We start from the raw sequence: 17,675 nt of genomic DNA, 5'->3' as shown, positions 1-17,675 counted from the left end.
CAGGTCTAAAGAGGCCGAGAAATAGGGAGCCAGAGGGGCCAGCCGGCGAGGAGGGTGCGAATGAACAACAGGAGAGTCAGTTCAGTTCAGTTCAGTTCAGTCGCTCAAGTAGCGTCCGACTCTTTGCGACCCCATGGAGTGCAGCACACCAGGCTTCCCTGTTCATCACCAACTCCCGGAGTTTACGCAAACTCATGTCCATCGACTCGGTGATGTCATCCAACCATCTCATCCTCTGTCGTCCCCGTCTCCTCCCGCCTTCAATCTTTCCCAGCAGCCAGGGTCTTTAAAAAAAAAAAAGGAGAGGAAGAGGCACCGATGGGCCGGGAGCCACTGGACGGGTAACCCAGAGATGCTGGCCCACCGACGGCCGCAGGGGGGCAGCCGCGAGCACCCTCCAGCCCGGCCGTCCCGCCCCGCCCGCCCCGCCCCCCAGGAAGCTCCGCCCCCGCGGCCGGCGCCCCGCCCTACGCGCTCGGGCATGCTCGGGCGGCGGCGGCGGCGGCGGCGGCGGCGGCAGGGACGGGCAGGCGCGCTAAGGGAGGGAGTCCCGGCAGCAGGTGGGCGCGGTGAAGGCTGGCGGCGGCGGGCCGGGGGCTGCCGGGCGGCGCTCGGGCCGGACGCACCGGCCTTGAGGAGCGCCATGGACTTCAATATGAAGAAGCTGGCGTCGGACGCTGGCATCTTCTTCACCCGGGCCGTGCAGGTGAGGAGGCCGTGCGCTCTGGGCCCCGAGCGGCCGGCGGGCACCCCTGTAACAGAGCCCGGGGCCGCGGGACAAGGCCCTCGCGGCCGCCGCTCCCTCCCGGGTCGCCCTAGCCCCCCACCAGCGTTCCTTCTCTTCTACGCTGCCCAGTCGAGAGAAGGAGCCCCGGGGCGGCCGACTGCACTGCCCTGTACTACCCTCTGCTTGGCCCGGGGGCCGGGGAGTGAGCTGGGCCTGCCTCGGCTCCGCTGCCTGGGCGGGAGGTGTCAGCCTCCCCCTTTGCGACCTGCCGGGACTGAGTTATCCCACTGCCCTCGCGCCCGCCCCGCCCCGGTGAGGGCTCTGATGATGAGAGCAAAAGGCAGCAGGCGGCTCCTGCCACCCTCCCATTGGCCAGCAGTGACCCTGACTCCTGGCCGGCGTTTGGAGGCCTGAGTTCCAGGCCCAAGGACTTGTGCCCCCGGGCCCCTGAGCCCTCCTCTGAGCCTCAGTCTCCACACCTGTACAATGGGCTGTCGGAACTGATTCCCTCGGGTCCCTTTTACACGCTTGGATAGTCAGTCCGGAAGCCAGGAGCGCTGGGGTTATTATTTCCTTTCTGCTCCATGGCAGGCCTGTTTCCTCGTATTTCCCCAGCCCCAGGGGAATGAGGAGAGGGCTGGGGTCTGGCTGCATGCCCTCCTTGGGGAGCTGTACGCTGGATGGCGCTAGGAATAGAACAAGTCCTATCCATTTGGGGGCAAGGAGAGAAACTGAAGCCGCTTATCTTTTGAGTCAGCTGTGGGCGTGAATGCCCCCTCTTGTGACTTTGAGAAGGGCAGGGGCTTCACCTCTCTGGGCCTCAGATTTTCAGCCTTTTGAAAATGGCCTCAGCAACCCCTCCCTCCCAGCATGGATGTGAGTGTCCCTGGCACTCTGCGTGGACGTGCTCACTAGAGCACAGCAAGTCACTCTTGCTGTAACCTGCCTAGTATAGCACCCGTGCAGCCTGTGACCTTGGGCCAGTCACTTCTCTGGGAGCCTGCACATGCCCTTCTGTCCATCAGGAGTGGCCCCAAGTCTGCCTCCAAGGGTGGCCGCAGGCTTGGGGCTTGGCCCAGTTACAGGGCCCCAGGAACAGATCCTGTCGTTTGTCCTTCCTGTGGTGGCTGGTTCTCTGGAGGAGCCCAGCCCCAGACCGTCTCTTGGAAGCCCACGTGCCCATGTTTACTAGAAAGCACAGCATCCCGTTGAGGATGGGTGCCCCAGAGAGGGTTTGCTGCCCTGAGTTCCCAGCCCTGCTGGTGACCCCAGCCTTAGTGGGGATGCGTGCAGCCTGGAGCTCATTGGCTAGCCCCAATCCATCCAGAAGGTGGGGAGTTCGCCCCCTGTGTTGGTATGGCAACCACTTTATCTCCAACATCTGGGAAGAACCTGATCTGCCAGTTTCTGGCTACTGTGGGGCCCTAACACCCGATCCTGCCAGGTCTGCAGAGCCTGGGGCGTGGGGAGGCTTGGGCCCCGTGGCCTGGTGGGGGCAGGCCCACTGGGTCGCCCATACTGGTGTGGGAGCCAGTGCCCAGGCCCCCCCGCCTCCAGGGCGGAGGAGGGTGCTGGGAGTTTTATAAATAGAGGCTTTCTCTGGCTCCAGCCGCCCACCCCCTGCTGCTGCCATCTTGCAGGGAGCAGCCTCGGACTCTGCAGTCATGAGCTTCTGAAGCCTGGGCCCTTTCTCTTGGCAAGAATGGGGCCAGGTGGCGGCCCGAAGAAAGAGGGGCTTGAAATGTGACCTGGGCAGGAGAGCCCACTCGGGGGACCGCCCCCCCCAGGCCAGTTGGCCCTGGGATAGGAGTCAGCCAGAAGGGACGAAGGGTGGTTTAGTATCAATGTTTGGGCAGCTCCTATGCGTGGGTGCCACCTTGCCAGGTGGAAGGACATGCTGGGCAAGCGCTCAGCCCCTCCAGGTACCGAGGGCGCTTTGAAAGAGCCTCACCTCATCCCCACCCCGTAAGGAACGGATCCTGGGAGAAGCAGCCGGAGGCTGGATCCCTTCTGCATGGGCGATCCTAGGGTGGTCTCTCAGTCTCCGAACTGTGGAGGGGTTTGCAGAGTTGATCGCGGTGATGGGAACAGCTCAGCGAAGGGCACCCAGGCAGGAAAAGCTAAAGCATATTTGGGTAAGATGCCAGGGAGTGGGGAGTGGGCAGTAGAAGTGCTAGTACCAATGCTGTCAGTAGTACTGACTGTATTACTAGGAGCGGAGGCAGGAGTGATGATAATAAAAGCCAGGGAGGCTGTAGCATTGTTTTCATCTGAGCCAGGCAAGCAACAGTGGACGTGGGAGGGATGCCCAGGACGTTGGAAAAACCTGGTTGGACTTTGAATGTGGGTGGATGTGTAGTGTGAGGGGCAGGTGGCCAGGTGGGAAGTGCTGCCCATAACCGTGGCAAGAAGGGGAGGAGATACTGAGCATGACACCATCACCGGAATCAGAGCAGCTGGTCCCATCGAGGTAAGGACGTCCCTAGGTGGCTCCTGGGAGCCGAGGAGGGCCCTGCAGGAGATCTTTTATTGATGATGATGACAACGTTGACACCAGTTGACATTTATCAGGCCTGTGCTGACCACAGAACTAAGCACCTCCTGAATATTCTGAGATGGTTCCTGGTATCCCCATACCCCCGGTGGAAACTGAGGACCAGAGAGGTGACTGTGTCTCTGAGCCTCAGTTTTCTCATCTGGAAAATGGGGCTAGCGCCACCCCCACCCTCAAAGAGGCTGGGTGAGGGCAGGCCTGTTCAGGGCCCAGTTCTGGGAGGCCCCAGTTTGTGGAAAGTGAGGAAGAAGAGTCAGGAGAGCAGGGAGGGAGCCAGGAAGGGAGCCGCAGGCTCTGACCCCTGCCCACCTGGCCCTGCAGAGAGAAACCCAAGCCCCCATGCATAATTGATGGCTGCTGAGCTGGAGTGGCCTGCAGCCGGTGGGGCCTCCCGCTCCTCGCAGCTGGAGCTGTCCTTCGCCTCTGGGTGACTCAGGGCTGCCATATCATCTGAGAAGGGCCTCCAGACCCCCAGCCTATGAGGACCCTGACTCCAGTGCAGCGTGCCTCTTGCCTGGCCTCAGGGGCCCCTTCTGTGAAATGGGAAACTTGCCCGTGCTGAGCGCTGGGTCAGCACTGTCTGTTGTTGTCAGAGCTGATCTTGCTCCTATGCGGTTGGTCTCTGACTACCACCCACCACGGCTGGACGGGGCCTTTGAGATCAGAAGGGCCAGGACCTGAGCTGGTTTCTGGCTGTTCCTATGTGGCCCCCATGGCCTCAACCAGCTCGGAAGGGGGACCCTGTGACATCCTGCTCTCTCCCTGGCCTCGGGGCGGGGCTGCCGAGCTTCCTGGGCCTGGGCGTGCCCAGCAGTTGGCTCGAATGAGTTGGCACTGCTCCCCATGTACCATGCCAGTCAGCAGAGGCATCCTCCATCCTACCCCTCTCCCTTCCCATCAGATCTTTACAGCATCAGCCCTTACACTGGGCACCGAACTCCCTGCCAGATCCTGGCCTTCATATCTTACCCACATCTTTTTTATTTCCTTCTCACAACCTACGAGGGAGATGCTATTCCTTATTATTCCCATTTTCAGCTTCAGAAATTGATACTCAGAGAGACAAAGCCACTTGGCCCAGGTCACACTGCTCATCAGAACTGAGACTTAAATCATGTTCCTCTGGTTCTGGAACCTGGGTTCTTCCCACTCACTCCACCAGGACCCCTTCCCCGGGGCTCCCAGCTGCCCTGGCACCTGCTGATCACCCCAGACCTTGCTCTGTGCCCCTTGTGTCCCCGAGCGCTCGTTACCAAGTGCTTTTCTCCAGAGTCAGGCTGGGAGGATCCTCAGTGATGGCCTACCAGCAGCTCCTTAAGTTGTGTTTGATTTTGTACAGGTGTGCACTTGGGGGGCAGGGGGAGTCTGTATCTTTCATTGGATTTCCGAAACAAACTGGGATCCGCCGGCTCTGGCCCAACCATCCCATGTCACAGAGGAGCAAGCTGAGGCCCAGGGCAGGGTTGCAGTTTGATCAGGGTCCCAGAGCGGATGGGCTAGACTGGTCCCTGGACTAGATGGCCTGAGTTCCAGCCAGGCAGGAGGGGTAGATGGGTGGGGCAGGGCTGGTCCTCCCCTCCCCCCTGCTGAGTCTTCCACCCCTGGGTGCTCCCCCCAACCCTCCGCCTGCAGTTCACAGAGGAGAAATTCGGCCAGGCTGAGAAGACCGAGCTTGACGCCCACTTTGAGAGCCTCCTGGCCCGGGCAGACAGCACCAAGAACTGGACCGAGAAGATCTTGAGGCAGACAGAGGTGCTGCTGCAGCCCAACCCCAGTGAGTGGACACAGGCCGGTCCTGGGCAAGGGGCGGGGCGCCGCGGGGCTGTGCAGGTGGGCCTGGGCAGCAGGCAGGACTTGGGTTAGACTCCTGGGGCTTAAGGCTGCTGTCGGTGGCATGGGAAGGGGGAGTGGTCCCCATTAAAAACAGCAGTCTGGGTGTTGGGCTCCACAATGCACTCACTCTCTGGGACGTGGAAATGCAAGTTTTGCACAGAGGAGTTGAAGCCTGGAAACTAAAACATCCCTGGGAGAAGAGGCAGGAGAAACGGGAGACCAGTCACTGGGGAGCAGGCAGCAAGGGTCAGGGACAAAGAAGGCCCGCACAGGGCAGGCCCCACAGCTGCAGGGGAACCTGCCCTGGGGTCCAGAGACGTGTCTGCCTGTATATCTGCTCTTAGCTAAGACGGTGTGCTCAGAGCTTTCTGGGTCTGGCCAGAGCACTGTTCACACGTGTGGTGTGTGCACGCATGCTAAGTCGCTCAGTCATGTCTGACTCTGCGACCCTGTGGACTGTAGCCCACCAGGCTCTTCTGTCCAGGCGGGTTCTCCAGGCAAGAATCCTGCAGTGGATTGCCATGCCCTCTTCGGGGGGATCTTCCACACCCAGGGATCGAACCCGTGGTTCTTAGGTCTCCTGCATCGGCTGGGGGGTTCTTCACCACTAGCGCCCCCTGTGTGTCACGCTCTGTGAGTCCGTATTCTAAGGAGGGGGAAGTGGAAGGCCCGTCACCGCAGCTGGGTGACCTCAGGCAGGTACTTCACGTCTCTGGGCCGTGGCTTCTCCTTCCCTGTGAGGGGTTTCACAGGGTCAAGAGCCCGTCTCACAGGGTGGGGAATCAGCACGAGAATATCCTGTAAGTCACCAGGCTGGGCTCCCCTGTGGGCCGGTCCTGGACTGGCCTTGGGCTCCTCCAGAAGGGCCCCGTGGCTTTGGCTGCTGTCTCCAACAGGCGCCCGAGTGGAGGAGTTCCTGTACGAGAAGCTGGACAGGAAGGTGCCCTCGCGGGTCGCCAACGGGGAGCTGCTGGCGCAGTACATGGCCGAGGCGGCCAGTGAGCTGGGGCCCACCACCCCCTACGGTGAGCCCGAGGCCGGGCGGGGCCCCAGTCTCTGGCCCTGACCTCCCTCCCTCCTTTCCTTCCTTTCTCTGGTCTTGTATTTACACATGTGCTGCCTGGATTCATTCTCCTTGCAAATACCTCAGTCAACAGAGGTGACAACAGTGAAAAATAGAAGCCTCCTGGGACCTCCCTGGTGGCCCATACTTCCAGTGCAATGGGCCTGGGTTCCGTCCCTGGTCAGAGAACTAAGATCCTGCAGACCACATGGCACCTCCCCCCCCCCAAAAAAAAGAGCCTCCTTTACCCACTTTTGGTTTGTGTGCGTTTTTTAATGGGATCATATTATCTTATGTGTGCGATTCCACAACCTGATTTTTAAACTTGGTGTTGCTTTACAGATGATCTGTTCACAATAGCACTTAAAAGAGCCACTTCAGTCTTTGCTTTTTATTGAAGTTTTATTGAGGTACAATTTATGTACTGTAAAGCACACTTGCTTTAAGTGTGTAATTTGGTGATTTTTAGTATATTTACAGAATTGTACAAACATCCCTCAATCTGGTTTATTTTTAAATTTTTAATTAATTAATTCTGAATTAGAATGTAGTTGACTTACAGTACTGTGTTAATTTCAGGTATACAGCGCAGTGATGCTGTCATCTACACAGATATATGCTCCTTTTCAAAGTCTTTTCACTTTGGGTTATTCCAAAATATTGAGTATAGTTCCCTGTGCTCTACAGCTGGCCTTGTTGGTTATCTGTTTTATAAGTAGTAGTGTGTATGTGTTAATCCCAACCTAATTTACCCCTCATTCTGCCCCACCCCCACATGTCCCAGTTTCCCCCTTGGTAACCATGTTTGTTTTCTATGTTTGTGAAGTCTGTTTCTGTTTTAGAAGTTCATTTGTATCATATTTTAAGATTCCACATTGGTCTGGTATCATGATACTTGTCTTTCTCTGCCCAGTATGACAATCTCTGGGTCCATCCATGTTGCAACAAATGGCATTATTTCATTCTTTTTTTTTTTTTTTTATGGCTGAGTAATGTTCCATTGTATATATTTATCACATCTTTTTTATCCATTCGTCCCTTGACAGACATTTAGGTTGCTTCCATGTCTTGGCTATTGTAAATAGTGCCACGATGAACACTGGGGTGCAGGTAGCTTTTCCAATTACTATTTTCTCCAAGTATATACATGCCCAGGAGTGGGATTGCAGGATCGTATGGTAGCTCTGTTTTTACTTTCTGAGGGCGCCTCCATACTGTCCTCCAGAGTGGCTGTGCCAACTTACATTCCCACCAGCAGTATAGGAGGGTTCCTTTTTCTCCACACCCTCTCCAGCATTTATTATTTGTAGATTTTTGATGATGGCCATTCTGACTGGTGTAAGGTCATACCTCACTATAGTTTTGATTTGCATTTCTCTAATAATTGCAATGGTGAGCATCTGTTCGTGTATCTTTTGGCCATCTGTATGTCTTAATCGATATGTCTGTTTAGATCTGCCCATTTTTCACTGGGTTGTTGGTTTTGATGATGTTAAGCCTCCTGAGCTGTTTGTACATCTGGATTGCTGTTTTGTTACTATTCTCCCTCTATCTCAGGTCTTTTTTGTTTGATCCTCTTTTACTGACTTCTTTTGAGTTAAAAAGATATTTTCCAGTGTAACATTCTAATTTCTTTGCTCCTTTTTTTCTTGAACTTAAAACATTTTTCTTAGTGGTTTAAAAACTTGAATCACAACATGCACTTTAACTTAACACAGTCTACTTGAGAGTAATGCTAACTGAATTCCAGTAAAATATAGAAATTTTGTTCCCTCCCTCTTCCTTTGTGCTCACATTGTCATACATACTATTTCTCAACAATACAGTTTTATAATTATTGTTTTCTGCAATTGTCTTTTAAGTCAGTTAAGAAAAGAGAAAAAAAACCCACCGTCTTTTGTGTGTGTCTGTTTGGTTACCTTTACTGCAGCTCTGTATTCCTTTATGTGGGTTCACGTTACCCTCGAGTGTCATCTCACTTGTATGTGAAGTATTTCTTCTGCGGCAGGTCTGCCAGCAATGAATTCTTGTAGCCTTTGTCTAACTGGGAATGTCTTTATGTTCATTCTTGGAGGGCAGTTTTGCCGTGTATAGAATTCTTGGATGAGAGTTTTTTCCTTTCATCACTTTGAGTATATTCTCTCACTATCTGACCTCCCTTGTGTCTGATAAGAAGTCAGTTCAAATCTGCCGTTGAACCCTTCTAGTGATTTTTTTTTTTTTCATATCAGTTGTTAAACTTTTCAACTCTAGAATTTTCACTTTTTTAAAATTTTAATCTCTTTATTGACATTTCTTATTTGAGAAGTCATTGTCATCATACTTAAATCTTTTTAAAAAATTTTTAATTGGAGGATGATTGCTTTACAATGTTGTATTAATCTTAAATCTTTAAACATGGTTCTATTTTTTATTTTTTAATTGAAGTATAGTTGATTTTAATATGTGTTTGTTTCTGGTATATGGCATAGTGATTCAGTATTTTTGCAGATTATATTCCATTATAGGCTCTTACAAAGTAATGGCTGTGATTCCCTGTGCTATATGGTATATGCTGTTGCTTATCTATTTCATATATAGTAGTTTTATCCTATACCAGAATTTGTCTCTCCCTACCATTATGGTTTTGGTGGTTTTTGTTTTTTCTTTTCCACTTATTTGTAATAGCTGCTTAGAAGTCTTTGTCTGCTAAATCTAATATCTGGGCCTCCTCAGAGATAGTGTCTGTTGATTGCTTTTCTTTCCCTGTGTATTGACTGTACTTTCCTATTTCTTCGCATGTCTTATAATTCTTCCTGGGTTATTAGTGCTGTTTGTTTCTTTAGAGATGTACCTGAGCTAATTGTTTAGAGTCTGTGTTCTTTGCTGTATGCAGCTACTGATGTCTCTGTTTATTTTTCTACTTATTCTTTTTCCTTTTAAGCCTAGCTTCCTAAGGGTTGCTTCCAGGTTAGCATATGTTGGTGGTCAGCTAATGATTAATCAGAAGTCATGCTTAGACATCTTGCACCATTAAGGCTTTGCTGATGAATTTATGAGTGGGCTGGGGAACACACTCAGGTTCAAGCAGTTTATATATGTGCCTAGCTTTTACTTCGTGAATGTGCGAAGCCTCCCACTAGCCAAGAATGATTTGGTAGCTGGGGCTCTCTCCTGTGCCTCCCATGCATGCTACACACAGGCACAGCCTTCTAGACCAGCAGAGCTGTCTGGAGTGTATCAAGGCTCACTGTGACCGTCTCATCTCCCAGATCTCCTGTTAAATTTCTGGCAGGTCTGCTGCTTATTCCAGCCAGTCCTCCAGCTTCATGTTAGCTGTGATGTTGGCCTTTCCGGATTATTTGCCATTAAGATCATTACTGCTTATGACCATGTCTTGTGGGTTTTTCTGTGTTCCAGCCAAAATCAAGTCCTCCCCCTCCAGCAGCTTCAGGGCTTACCCCACCCTCATAGAAGGGCACACCACAGAGCTTGGAGAGAGGGGAGCACGTCCAGGCTAAAAAGCCACCATCTCCATGGTTCTTACCAAGGTCCTGTAGTTATGGAGTAAATGCTTCTCAATTTGTTACTTGCCTCTGGTCAATTTCCAGAGTCCAGAAATGATTGTTTTCGACAACTGTGTCCAGTTTTGTTTTGTTTTTGAAAGAGATAGATAAATAGGTAAGTTTTTGTTTTTTGCCATTCTGCATAGGACTAAACCTACGCCCCCTGAAGTGGAAGTGGAGTCTTGGCCATTGGACCCCCAGGGAAGGCCCTGTGTGCTTTCTGGGGGGAGGGTTTGCTGAGCCCCTCCGTCTGTTATTCTGCAAGTCCCAGCCCCCTTCTTTCTAATGGCTGAGAAGGGGTCCCAGTATTTATTGGTCAATGGGTATGTGGATATACAGATTTTTTCCCATTTTCCCAGGCCAGTCATTTCTGCTCTTGCCTCTCAGAACATCTCTCTCGGAGCTCTCTCCTCCCTCCTGGGAGCCAGAGCGGAGTTCAGCCTGCCTCCTCACCCCCAACTCTGCTTCTCAGGGAAGACGCTGATCAAGGTGGCGGAAGCGGAAAAGCGCCTTGGAGCGGCCGAGAGAGATTTCATCCACACGGCCTCCATCAACTTCCTCACGCCCCTGCGCAACTTCCTGGAAGGGGACTGGAAGACGATTTCGGTGAGGAGCCTGGGGCTGCGTGCCTCCTGGTGACCCTGGCTGCCCTCTTCTCAGAGCCGCGGAACCCAGCCCGGGACCCCGCAGCCCTTAGGGCCTCCCCAGACATGGCTCTTGTGGACCGAGTGGCCTGGAGTGTTTGACCTCGCCTGTCCAGGCCTCAGTTTCCCTGTCTTGGCCAGATGGTCCTATGGGCTGGTCCCGCTGGGGCTGGGGGTCTCCCATGGCAGCCATGAGGCTCACATCCCTGATTCCCCCCAACCCCGCCCCACAACAGAAGGAGAGGCGGCTCCTGCAGAACCGGCGTCTAGACCTGGACGCCTCCAAAGCGCGGCTCAAGAAGGCCAAGGCTGCCGAAGCCAAAGCCACGGTAGGCGTCCTGCTGGGCTGGAGCGGGCGGAGGCTCAGGGTGGAGGCTCGTGGTGTTTGGCATGACCTCCCTCCCCGTCGAAGCCCGGCTGGGGGGCACTGCTCGGGGCAGACCACGTCAGGTCACGCCCATCTGCTCCCACCCCCGACGGAACCCTGCCGACCCAGAGCTCTGGGTTCCCAGGGCAGACACTGGGTCGGGGAGCGGGTGGTGGGTAGACCCGCGGCGCCCTCCCCTGAGCTCAGGGCAGCCCGCAGCCTCCCCAGATAGACAGCCAGTTGGCTTCTCGCATGCCCCCCTGCGCTGCCCTCCCTGGATGCTCAGCTCTGTTCCCGGCTCTGCCCGGGCATGGCTCCGCTACTAACCGCGCCCCCCCTTCTCCGCCGCTCCAGCTCTGTTCCCCGGGCGCCCTGTCCTGTCCTCAGGCTCCATTGCGCTGGTGTGGAGGTCCCAGAGCTGGGCTGCTCACCCGTCCAGGGGCAGGTCTTGGGGCACTTCAGGGAGCCCCACATCGCTGGATGGAGCCGGGGCTATCTTGGCTCCCCTTCTGCTCAGCCAGGCCAATGGGATGGAGCGTGGCACATGGTGACCAGGGCGAGGCCAGGGTTTGGGAGAGCTGGGCCCCAGGGGCCCGGGCTGCTCGGGGTGCAGGGGCTGCAAGGCCGCCTCACACCCAGAGGTGGAAACTCCCCTGGTCAGGTCTGGGACACACCAGGGACACTGGCACCTGCGCCTGGCAGGGCCCTTGGCAAGGGAAAGCCAGGTCCCCCCCCCGCTGCCCGAGAGTTAGTTACAGCCCCCGGCCCTCCTTGCATTCCCCTCCCTTTGTGTGGCCCCCGGGGGCCACGGAGCCTGGTCAGTGCCCCTGGCAAGAGCCGTGGCGCCTCACCCTGGTGTGTGGAGTCCAGACTGGAGGCAGGGCCTCAGCCACCAGCGTTGGGCTGGGCTTGGGTAGGATGAGCTGTGGCTGCCTGAGCCCCCCTGGACGGGACAGGCTCCCCGCCCCTCAGGGCCGGGCAGCTGTCTGGAGTCCCTTGGCTAGGACAGGCCTTCCTCTGTCCGCCAGGCCAGGGAACGCTTCCTTCATCACCGGAGCGGCACAACCTCCGGTCCGGCTGGTTGGCCCAGACCAGCCCCGAGTGTGTGGCTTTTAGCAGGACGCCCCCTCACAAGCTGGGCCCTGGTACAGCATCCCAGGGGGCTCCAGCCCAGCAGGGCACCCCCCCCCCCCCCCCCCCCCCCCCCCCCCCCAGCAGCCCCCCTCCAGTCAGGACTCCTTCCGGAGGGCGGGCTTGTGCGTCCCCAGGGGGCCCGCTCCCGCCTGCCTGCGCTGTGGACTCACTAACTCTTTGTTTTTGTTCCTTGCCTTTCTGCTTTGGGTAACTTGGCTCAGTGTGAGGGAGATGTGAGTATACCTGTCCCACTTGCTGTGCCGCTTCTGGTTTGCCCACCTCGGCCTCGGGCCCCGCGGGGCCGGGCCGGGCTGGGCCAGCCGGGCCAGGGAGGGCCGTCCTCCGGGCCTTTTGCAAAGCAGCTGGTCTCCCACCGGGGCCTCCACCACGTGTAGCCTCTGGTCTAGGGGGACGCCAGGCGTTGGAGCCTGTTGAGTCAGCTTTTTGCAAATGTCAACCGCCTGTCACTCTGTCCATCCATGCATCCATCTGTCCATCCTCGTGGCGGGGGAGGGGCCTGGTCCTTGCTACAGGAAGGAGAGAGAGATGATGGGGTGTGTGCGGAGGTGTGGATGGAGCGAGCTGGGCAGGGTAGGGGCGGGCTCTGCTTGGAGAATGGTGGGTCTAACTGGGGCCTCTGAGTGAGATGAGGCTGGCCCGGGGAAGAGGGGCCTGAGGACCGCCGGGGGCGGATGGGTCTGTGTCCTGCCCGAGGTTCCGGGCTGTCCCCTCGTCGGCATCTGTTCTCCCGGGCTCCCCAGTGTGTCCACCCTCTTGGTCTTTGTCCTGACCCAGCGAGACCCTCACTTAGCCTGCCTCCTGTGCAGGTGGTTGGCGTGGGGAGAAGGAGGTCCGTTTTGTTATCTTTCCGTAGCCTCCTGTCCATGGGGTTGCGGTGGGGGTGCTCCTGGCATCTCCCTGGGGGAGACTCTAGGGTGGCCTCCCGGCCTGGCCCCCGCCCCACATGACCCCCCCCTCCCCCGTGAACTCTGTTCCCCGCCAGACGGTGCCTGACTTTCAGGAGACTAGACCGCGTAATTACATTCTCTCGGCCAGCGCCTCCGCGGTAAGCGCCCCCGCCCGGGCCCCGGCTCCCCCCTCCCTGCCCCCATCCCCAACACCCGGGGCCTGATGCCAGTCAGGAGAACAGGAGGCAGAGGGTCAGGCAGGGGCTGCCTGGGCCCTGTGCCCTTGCCCCTCTATGCCCAACGCTGAAGGTGAGCCTGGCCCGCTGCCCCGCGCAGCCTGGTGGACTCCGGGGGGCCTGAGAGTCCGCCCACCCCCACTCAGCACCCACCTCTGAGAGCGAGGCGCTCCCTGCGCCCAGAGGACAGGGAAGAGGTCCCGGCCTGGCCTGCCGGGAGGTCACAGACCCCTGGACAGGACTCGGGGACAACGCTGTCCATCCAGCGGCCCCCAGAGCACATCGGCTAGGTGTCAGGGAGGCGCCCGGAGGCCTTGAGATGGAGCAGGGCCCCGTGGGAAGGTAGACCGGCGGGGAGAGGGGAGGGGAAGAGCAGCCCGGGGCGAGGCCCCCAAGGTGGGGGAACGAGCTCCCCAAGGTGGGGGAACGGGGCGTGTCCCGAGCTGGCCCCTCCAAAGCTGAGTGTGAGGGCAGCGGTGGGTGGGTGGACAGGCGGGACTGGGATTTAAGAGGGGGGTGGGGTGGGGCGGGGCAGGGCAGGGCGGGGCGGGGTCAGGAGGACTTTGAACGTCTGGTATCTTTTTTTCCTACAGCTTGTTGAGATCTTGGTGTTTACTGTTTAGTTGGGGAAATAGGCAGAGGACACCTGTCCCGTCATGCCTGTCGAAACCAGTGCTGGGCCTTTCTCTGCCTCTCTCTGTCCCTCCTTTCCCCGAGGGTGACATCCTCCTGCACCACCCGCCTCCCCGCGGGCTTCTCCATCTGTCATAAGCATGTTGCCGTGTGTGTGTGTGTGTGTGTGTGTGTGTGTGTGTGTGTGTGTGTGTGTGTGTGTGTGTGCGCGCGTGCGTGTGCGCGTGTGCACATGCGCTCACACGGGCGGTCCCTTGTCCCCTGGGGGCGTTAACCGCCCTATAGTGCCCTGGCCCCCTGTGGCTGGCTCGCCCAGGTGTGTTCACGTGGAGGTCACTTCCCGTGTTGTGCGATCTGCCGAACGGTGCTGGGGTGGGGACGCCTCCGTCCCAGCCAGGCTGGCCTGGGTTTTGCTCTCTGTGCCCGCCAGGCCCCGTGTTAGGGTAGCAGCGGGCCGGAGGAACGGGCCTCCTAAGCCATGGTGGGGGGAGGGGGGTCTTTCTTCTTTAGACTCTGGAGGACACTTGCCGCCCCCCTTCCTGGGCCGAGTGGAAGGAGGACTATCCAGGAGGGTGGAGACGGCCCTGTTTTTTTCTTGTGCCTTTGAACCCCAGTCTGACTCTGGCACGAGGCTGCCTTTCTCTGCCGAAGGACGGAAAGGTTCAGTGACTGGCCTAGGGTCACATGGTCCTGCCTCCCAGCCCAGCAGCCTCAGCAGAGCGTCAGGGTGGGGTGGGGGACGCTCGGTCTCCCTGGAGACCCCAGTCCGAGCCTGGGGGCTTGCCTGTAGGAGAAACCCAAGCAGGACTTCCCAGCTGGCTGTCCCCCCTCCCCGCATGTGGCATGTGGGACTGGATGGACTGTGACGTCAGAGCCCCCCTCCCTCTCACACCAGGCCTCCCCCCAGCCTCAGCTCCTGGTGGGATTGTGGGAAGGACATTGGGAAGTGTTGGGGTAGGAAGAGGTTGCGGGGGGGTCTCGGGAGCTGGGGCAGGGGCCCGGGCTCTGGGGTACAGCCATCCCCCACCCCCCTTCCCCTCCCCTGCTGACCGCTGCCCCCTCCCTCCCTTGCTGACCGGTCCTGTTGTGGTCTCTGCAGCTCTGGAATGATGAGGTGGACAAGGTGAGTCAGGGCTCAGGGAAGAAATGGGCTGGGGAATGGGAGCCCAGGCTCACCTGCTGTCACTGGGGGCAGGTCTGCGTCTAGTTCTGAGCTCTGCCCTGTAGCCGCTGGGGCCATGGTAAGGGGCGGTCACTTCCCTCCGCCCTGCAGCACACCATGGGCCCTCCGAGGCCAAAGCAACTGTTGGTTAAATTTGTCCCTGCTGGGTGGTGGCCTCAGATGGACAAATGCATGAGTGTGAAAGGCCAAGGAGGGTGCCCGAGGCTCTGTCTGCCCACCCAGCAACTGGCCTCCTCTGGGGGTTTCCCAGGCTGGGCTAAGGCTCCTCCAGGGGGTCAGGGCCCCAGGCCTGAAGTCAGGGGTGAGAGGTGAACCCCTGCCCCAAAGTCTGCATCCTGGGGTGGGGGTGTGGGGAAGTCCATCTGCCACAGAAGGGAAGAGGAGACAGCTCCCAGGCGGCTCCGGGGGCAGGAGGAGTCTGGTGGGAGGGCGGCTGGGGGCCATTCTTGCCCTCGTGCTCATCCCCGGCCCTTCCTAGGCTGAGCAGGAGCTCCGAGTGGCCCAGACGGAGTTTGACCGGCAGGCGGAAGTGACCCGGCTCCTGCTGGAGGGGATCAGCAGCACCCACGTGAGTCCTGTCCTGTTTCCTCTTTCTTTTGTCCCGTCGTCTTTGCCACCCATGTGTCGGACACCACGACTCTTAAGATCACGTTGAGGCAGCTAGTGAACCTGGGTAGGGCAGAGCCCACGGTCCTAAAGGTCCCAAAGCAGGGGGTACGGCCCCCTCCCCGCCAGAGAGCAAGAGGCTTGGGCAGAAAATGCCGGATGCCAGGGTCTGTAGAGCGTGGGGTAGGGAGTGGGCTGCTTCGTCCGCCCGCGGACGCCGGGTCAGCCACCGCCTCTTCCCTGCAGGTGAACCACCTTCGCTGCCTGCATGAGTTCGTTGAGTCTCAGACCACGTACTATGCCCAGTGCTACCGCCACATGCTGGACCTCCAGAAGCAGCTGGGCAGGTGCCCACCGGGGGCCCCTGGCTCCCAGCTCCCCCGAGCTCAGAAAGCCCCCGTTGACAACCCAGGGTGGGGTGGAGGGCTGCTGACCGTGGTGGGGCATCACCCCCACCTCTGCGCCTGGGCACTTCATCAGGAGGACAGTAAGGGGTGGCTGGCCTTAGGGACCTTGGATGCAGGTCCTGGGGTGGGGTGGGGGGTGGTGGGGACGGCAGGGGCGTCTCACTTCCTCTTGTTTTCCTCTTCATGCCGCCAGCTCCCAGGGAGCCATGTAAGTAGCGAGGTGGTCTTGCCTCCGCGGCTGTGGGCCTGACCGGAGTTTTGTGGGGCATGTGGGCACCCCCCCCAACAAGAGGGTGGCTCCGGGCTGCTGAGACAGGCCCCCCGACTCTCCTCTCCAGATTCCCAGGCACCTTCGTGGGCACCACTGAGCCCACCTCCCCACCCCTCAGCAGTACCTCGCCCACCACTGCCGCGGCCACGATGCCCATGGGGCCCTCTGTGGCCGACCTGGCCCCTCCGGGGGAGGCTGCTCTCCACCTGGAGGAGGTGGCCCCACCAGCCAGCGGAACCCGGAAAGCCCGCGTTCTCTATGACTACGAGGCAGCAGACAGCAGCGAGCTGGCCCTGCTGGCTGATGAGGTGGGCCTGGAAGCCACAGGGATGGGTTGGCGGTCGGGGGGCACAGGCTGGCTTAGGGGGCCAAGGGACCAGAGCTGGGGGCATGGGGTCTGAGGACCCTGCATCACGGGCTCCCCGCCTCTGAGGGGTCTGGGGGGTGGGGGGGACAGAGGCAGCTCCAGCTCTGAGGAGGCAGGCTCTCTGATCCGTCTCCATAGAGCAGCTCAGAGGGCGCCCACCACTGGAGGCACAGGGCCCCTGCATAGCCAGGGCATGACCCTCCTCTTCTGTCATCCCCTTCAGCTCATCACTGTCTATAGCCTGCCTGGCATGGACCCCGACTGGCTCATTGGCGAGAGAGGCAACAAGAAGGGCAAGGTCCCCGTCACCTACTTGGAACTGCTCAGCTGAGCAGGCCCCCTCCCCCAGGCCCTGCCCTCTGCCCTGGGCGGGGGGAATGGGTGCAGCCCTGCCTTGTGTCTGTTGGTGACCCAGCTGCTCAGCGCGGGGAGGCTCATCCCAGCCCCATCCTGCCCCTTGGCCGCCCAGCTTCGAGGGGCCCCAGAGGCTGAATGATCCCGGCTCCTCCCCCGGCCTGCTTCTGACCTGTTTCTGGAGCCCCCCAACCCCTGCCTGCGTCCGTGAGCCCCCCAGCCCTCTGGCTCCTGCTCAGGAGGGCGGGCCTGGCTACAGCAGCTGCGTTCAGTGCCCCAGCCCATGGAGGGGGTCAGTGCAAGACAGGCTGAGGATGCCCTGGGGCGCACCCTTGGCCAGAGAGAGTACCTGCCTTTTAGTTGCCAAAAGCAGCAAAGGAGGCGAGGTAGGCAGGCAGGCAGGTCTGTGGCAGGCCGGGGACAGGGGTGCAGTCCCCCCGGGATGCACTGCAGCGGAGGGGAGCCTGGCCGGAGCGGCAGCTCCCCGGTGCTAGCCCTCCCCTCCCAGCCCTATTGCTAGAGCCAAGTCTGGTGGCTGCTGCCTGCACTCTCCACACTCACTTTTTAACGGATCTTTTCACTCTGCCTGTCTGCTTGCTCTGTAGCCAGTGACCAAAAATAAACCATCCTCCGAGCGCATGCTGCCTGGGCTCTGGTTGTGTCGCGGGCCTCACAGGCGGGAAGGGGAAGAGGCGGCGGCTCGCTGCCGCACGGCGCCTTCCTTCTAGGGGAGGAAGTGATGGGTCCCTCCTTCCTCCCAGGGCACCCGTGCTGCTCCTGAGGAAGGGGATGCTGGTCTGCTGCAGCTGCGTCACTGACATTTTTTCCTGAGAAAAACCTGCC

General features: G+C 58.5%; 1 protein-coding gene across 10 annotated transcripts; it reads left to right on the top strand.

Moving 5' to 3' along the window:
- The first annotated feature begins 513 nt into the window (after positions 1 to 513).
- On the top strand, positions 514 to 17,473 carry SH3GLB2 (SH3 domain containing GRB2 like, endophilin B2). 10 transcript variants are annotated; one of them, XM_040225338.1, is made up of 14 exons: positions 564 to 706; positions 4,914 to 5,055; positions 6,011 to 6,139; positions 10,195 to 10,328; positions 10,603 to 10,695; positions 12,089 to 12,100; positions 12,871 to 12,933; positions 14,155 to 14,304; positions 14,744 to 14,767; positions 15,306 to 15,395; positions 15,680 to 15,780; positions 16,034 to 16,048; positions 16,179 to 16,419; positions 16,702 to 17,473. In XM_040225338.1, exons 1-14 carry the CDS (start codon positions 644 to 646, stop codon positions 16,807 to 16,809), a joined length of 1,365 nt encoding a protein of 454 aa, XP_040081272.1. In that variant the 5' UTR covers positions 564 to 643; the 3' UTR covers positions 16,810 to 17,473. The 10 variants fall into 10 exon arrangements, with proteins under 10 accessions (XP_040081279.1, XP_040081275.1, XP_040081277.1 ...); XM_040225339.1 differs by lacking the exon at positions 12,089 to 12,100 and having other exon boundaries at positions 566 to 706; XM_040225340.1 differs by lacking the exon at positions 16,034 to 16,048 and having other exon boundaries at positions 567 to 706.
- The last annotated feature ends 202 nt before the right edge of the window (positions 17,474 to 17,675 follow it).

The sequence above is a fragment of the Oryx dammah genome, unplaced genomic scaffold (assembly GCF_014754425.2).
Source record: "Oryx dammah isolate SB20612 unplaced genomic scaffold, SCBI_Odam_1.1 HiC_scaffold_25, whole genome shotgun sequence".
Classification (NCBI taxonomy): domain Eukaryota; kingdom Metazoa; phylum Chordata; class Mammalia; order Artiodactyla; family Bovidae; genus Oryx; species Oryx dammah.
This window is presented reverse-complemented; position numbering and strand designations above follow the sequence as displayed.

Coding starts and splice junctions, on each gene's coding strand:
- SH3GLB2 (XM_040225338.1), top strand. CDS start 644: ATGGACTTCAATATGAAGAAGCTGGCGTCGGACGCTGGCATCTTCTTC. Junction 12,934..14,154: donor TCTCGGCCAGCGCCTCCGCG/GTAAGCGCCCCC, acceptor TTTCTTCTTTAG/ACTCTGGAGGACACTTGCCG. Junction 16,420..16,701: donor TGGCCCTGCTGGCTGATGAG/GTGGGCCTGGAA, acceptor CATCCCCTTCAG/CTCATCACTGTCTATAGCCT.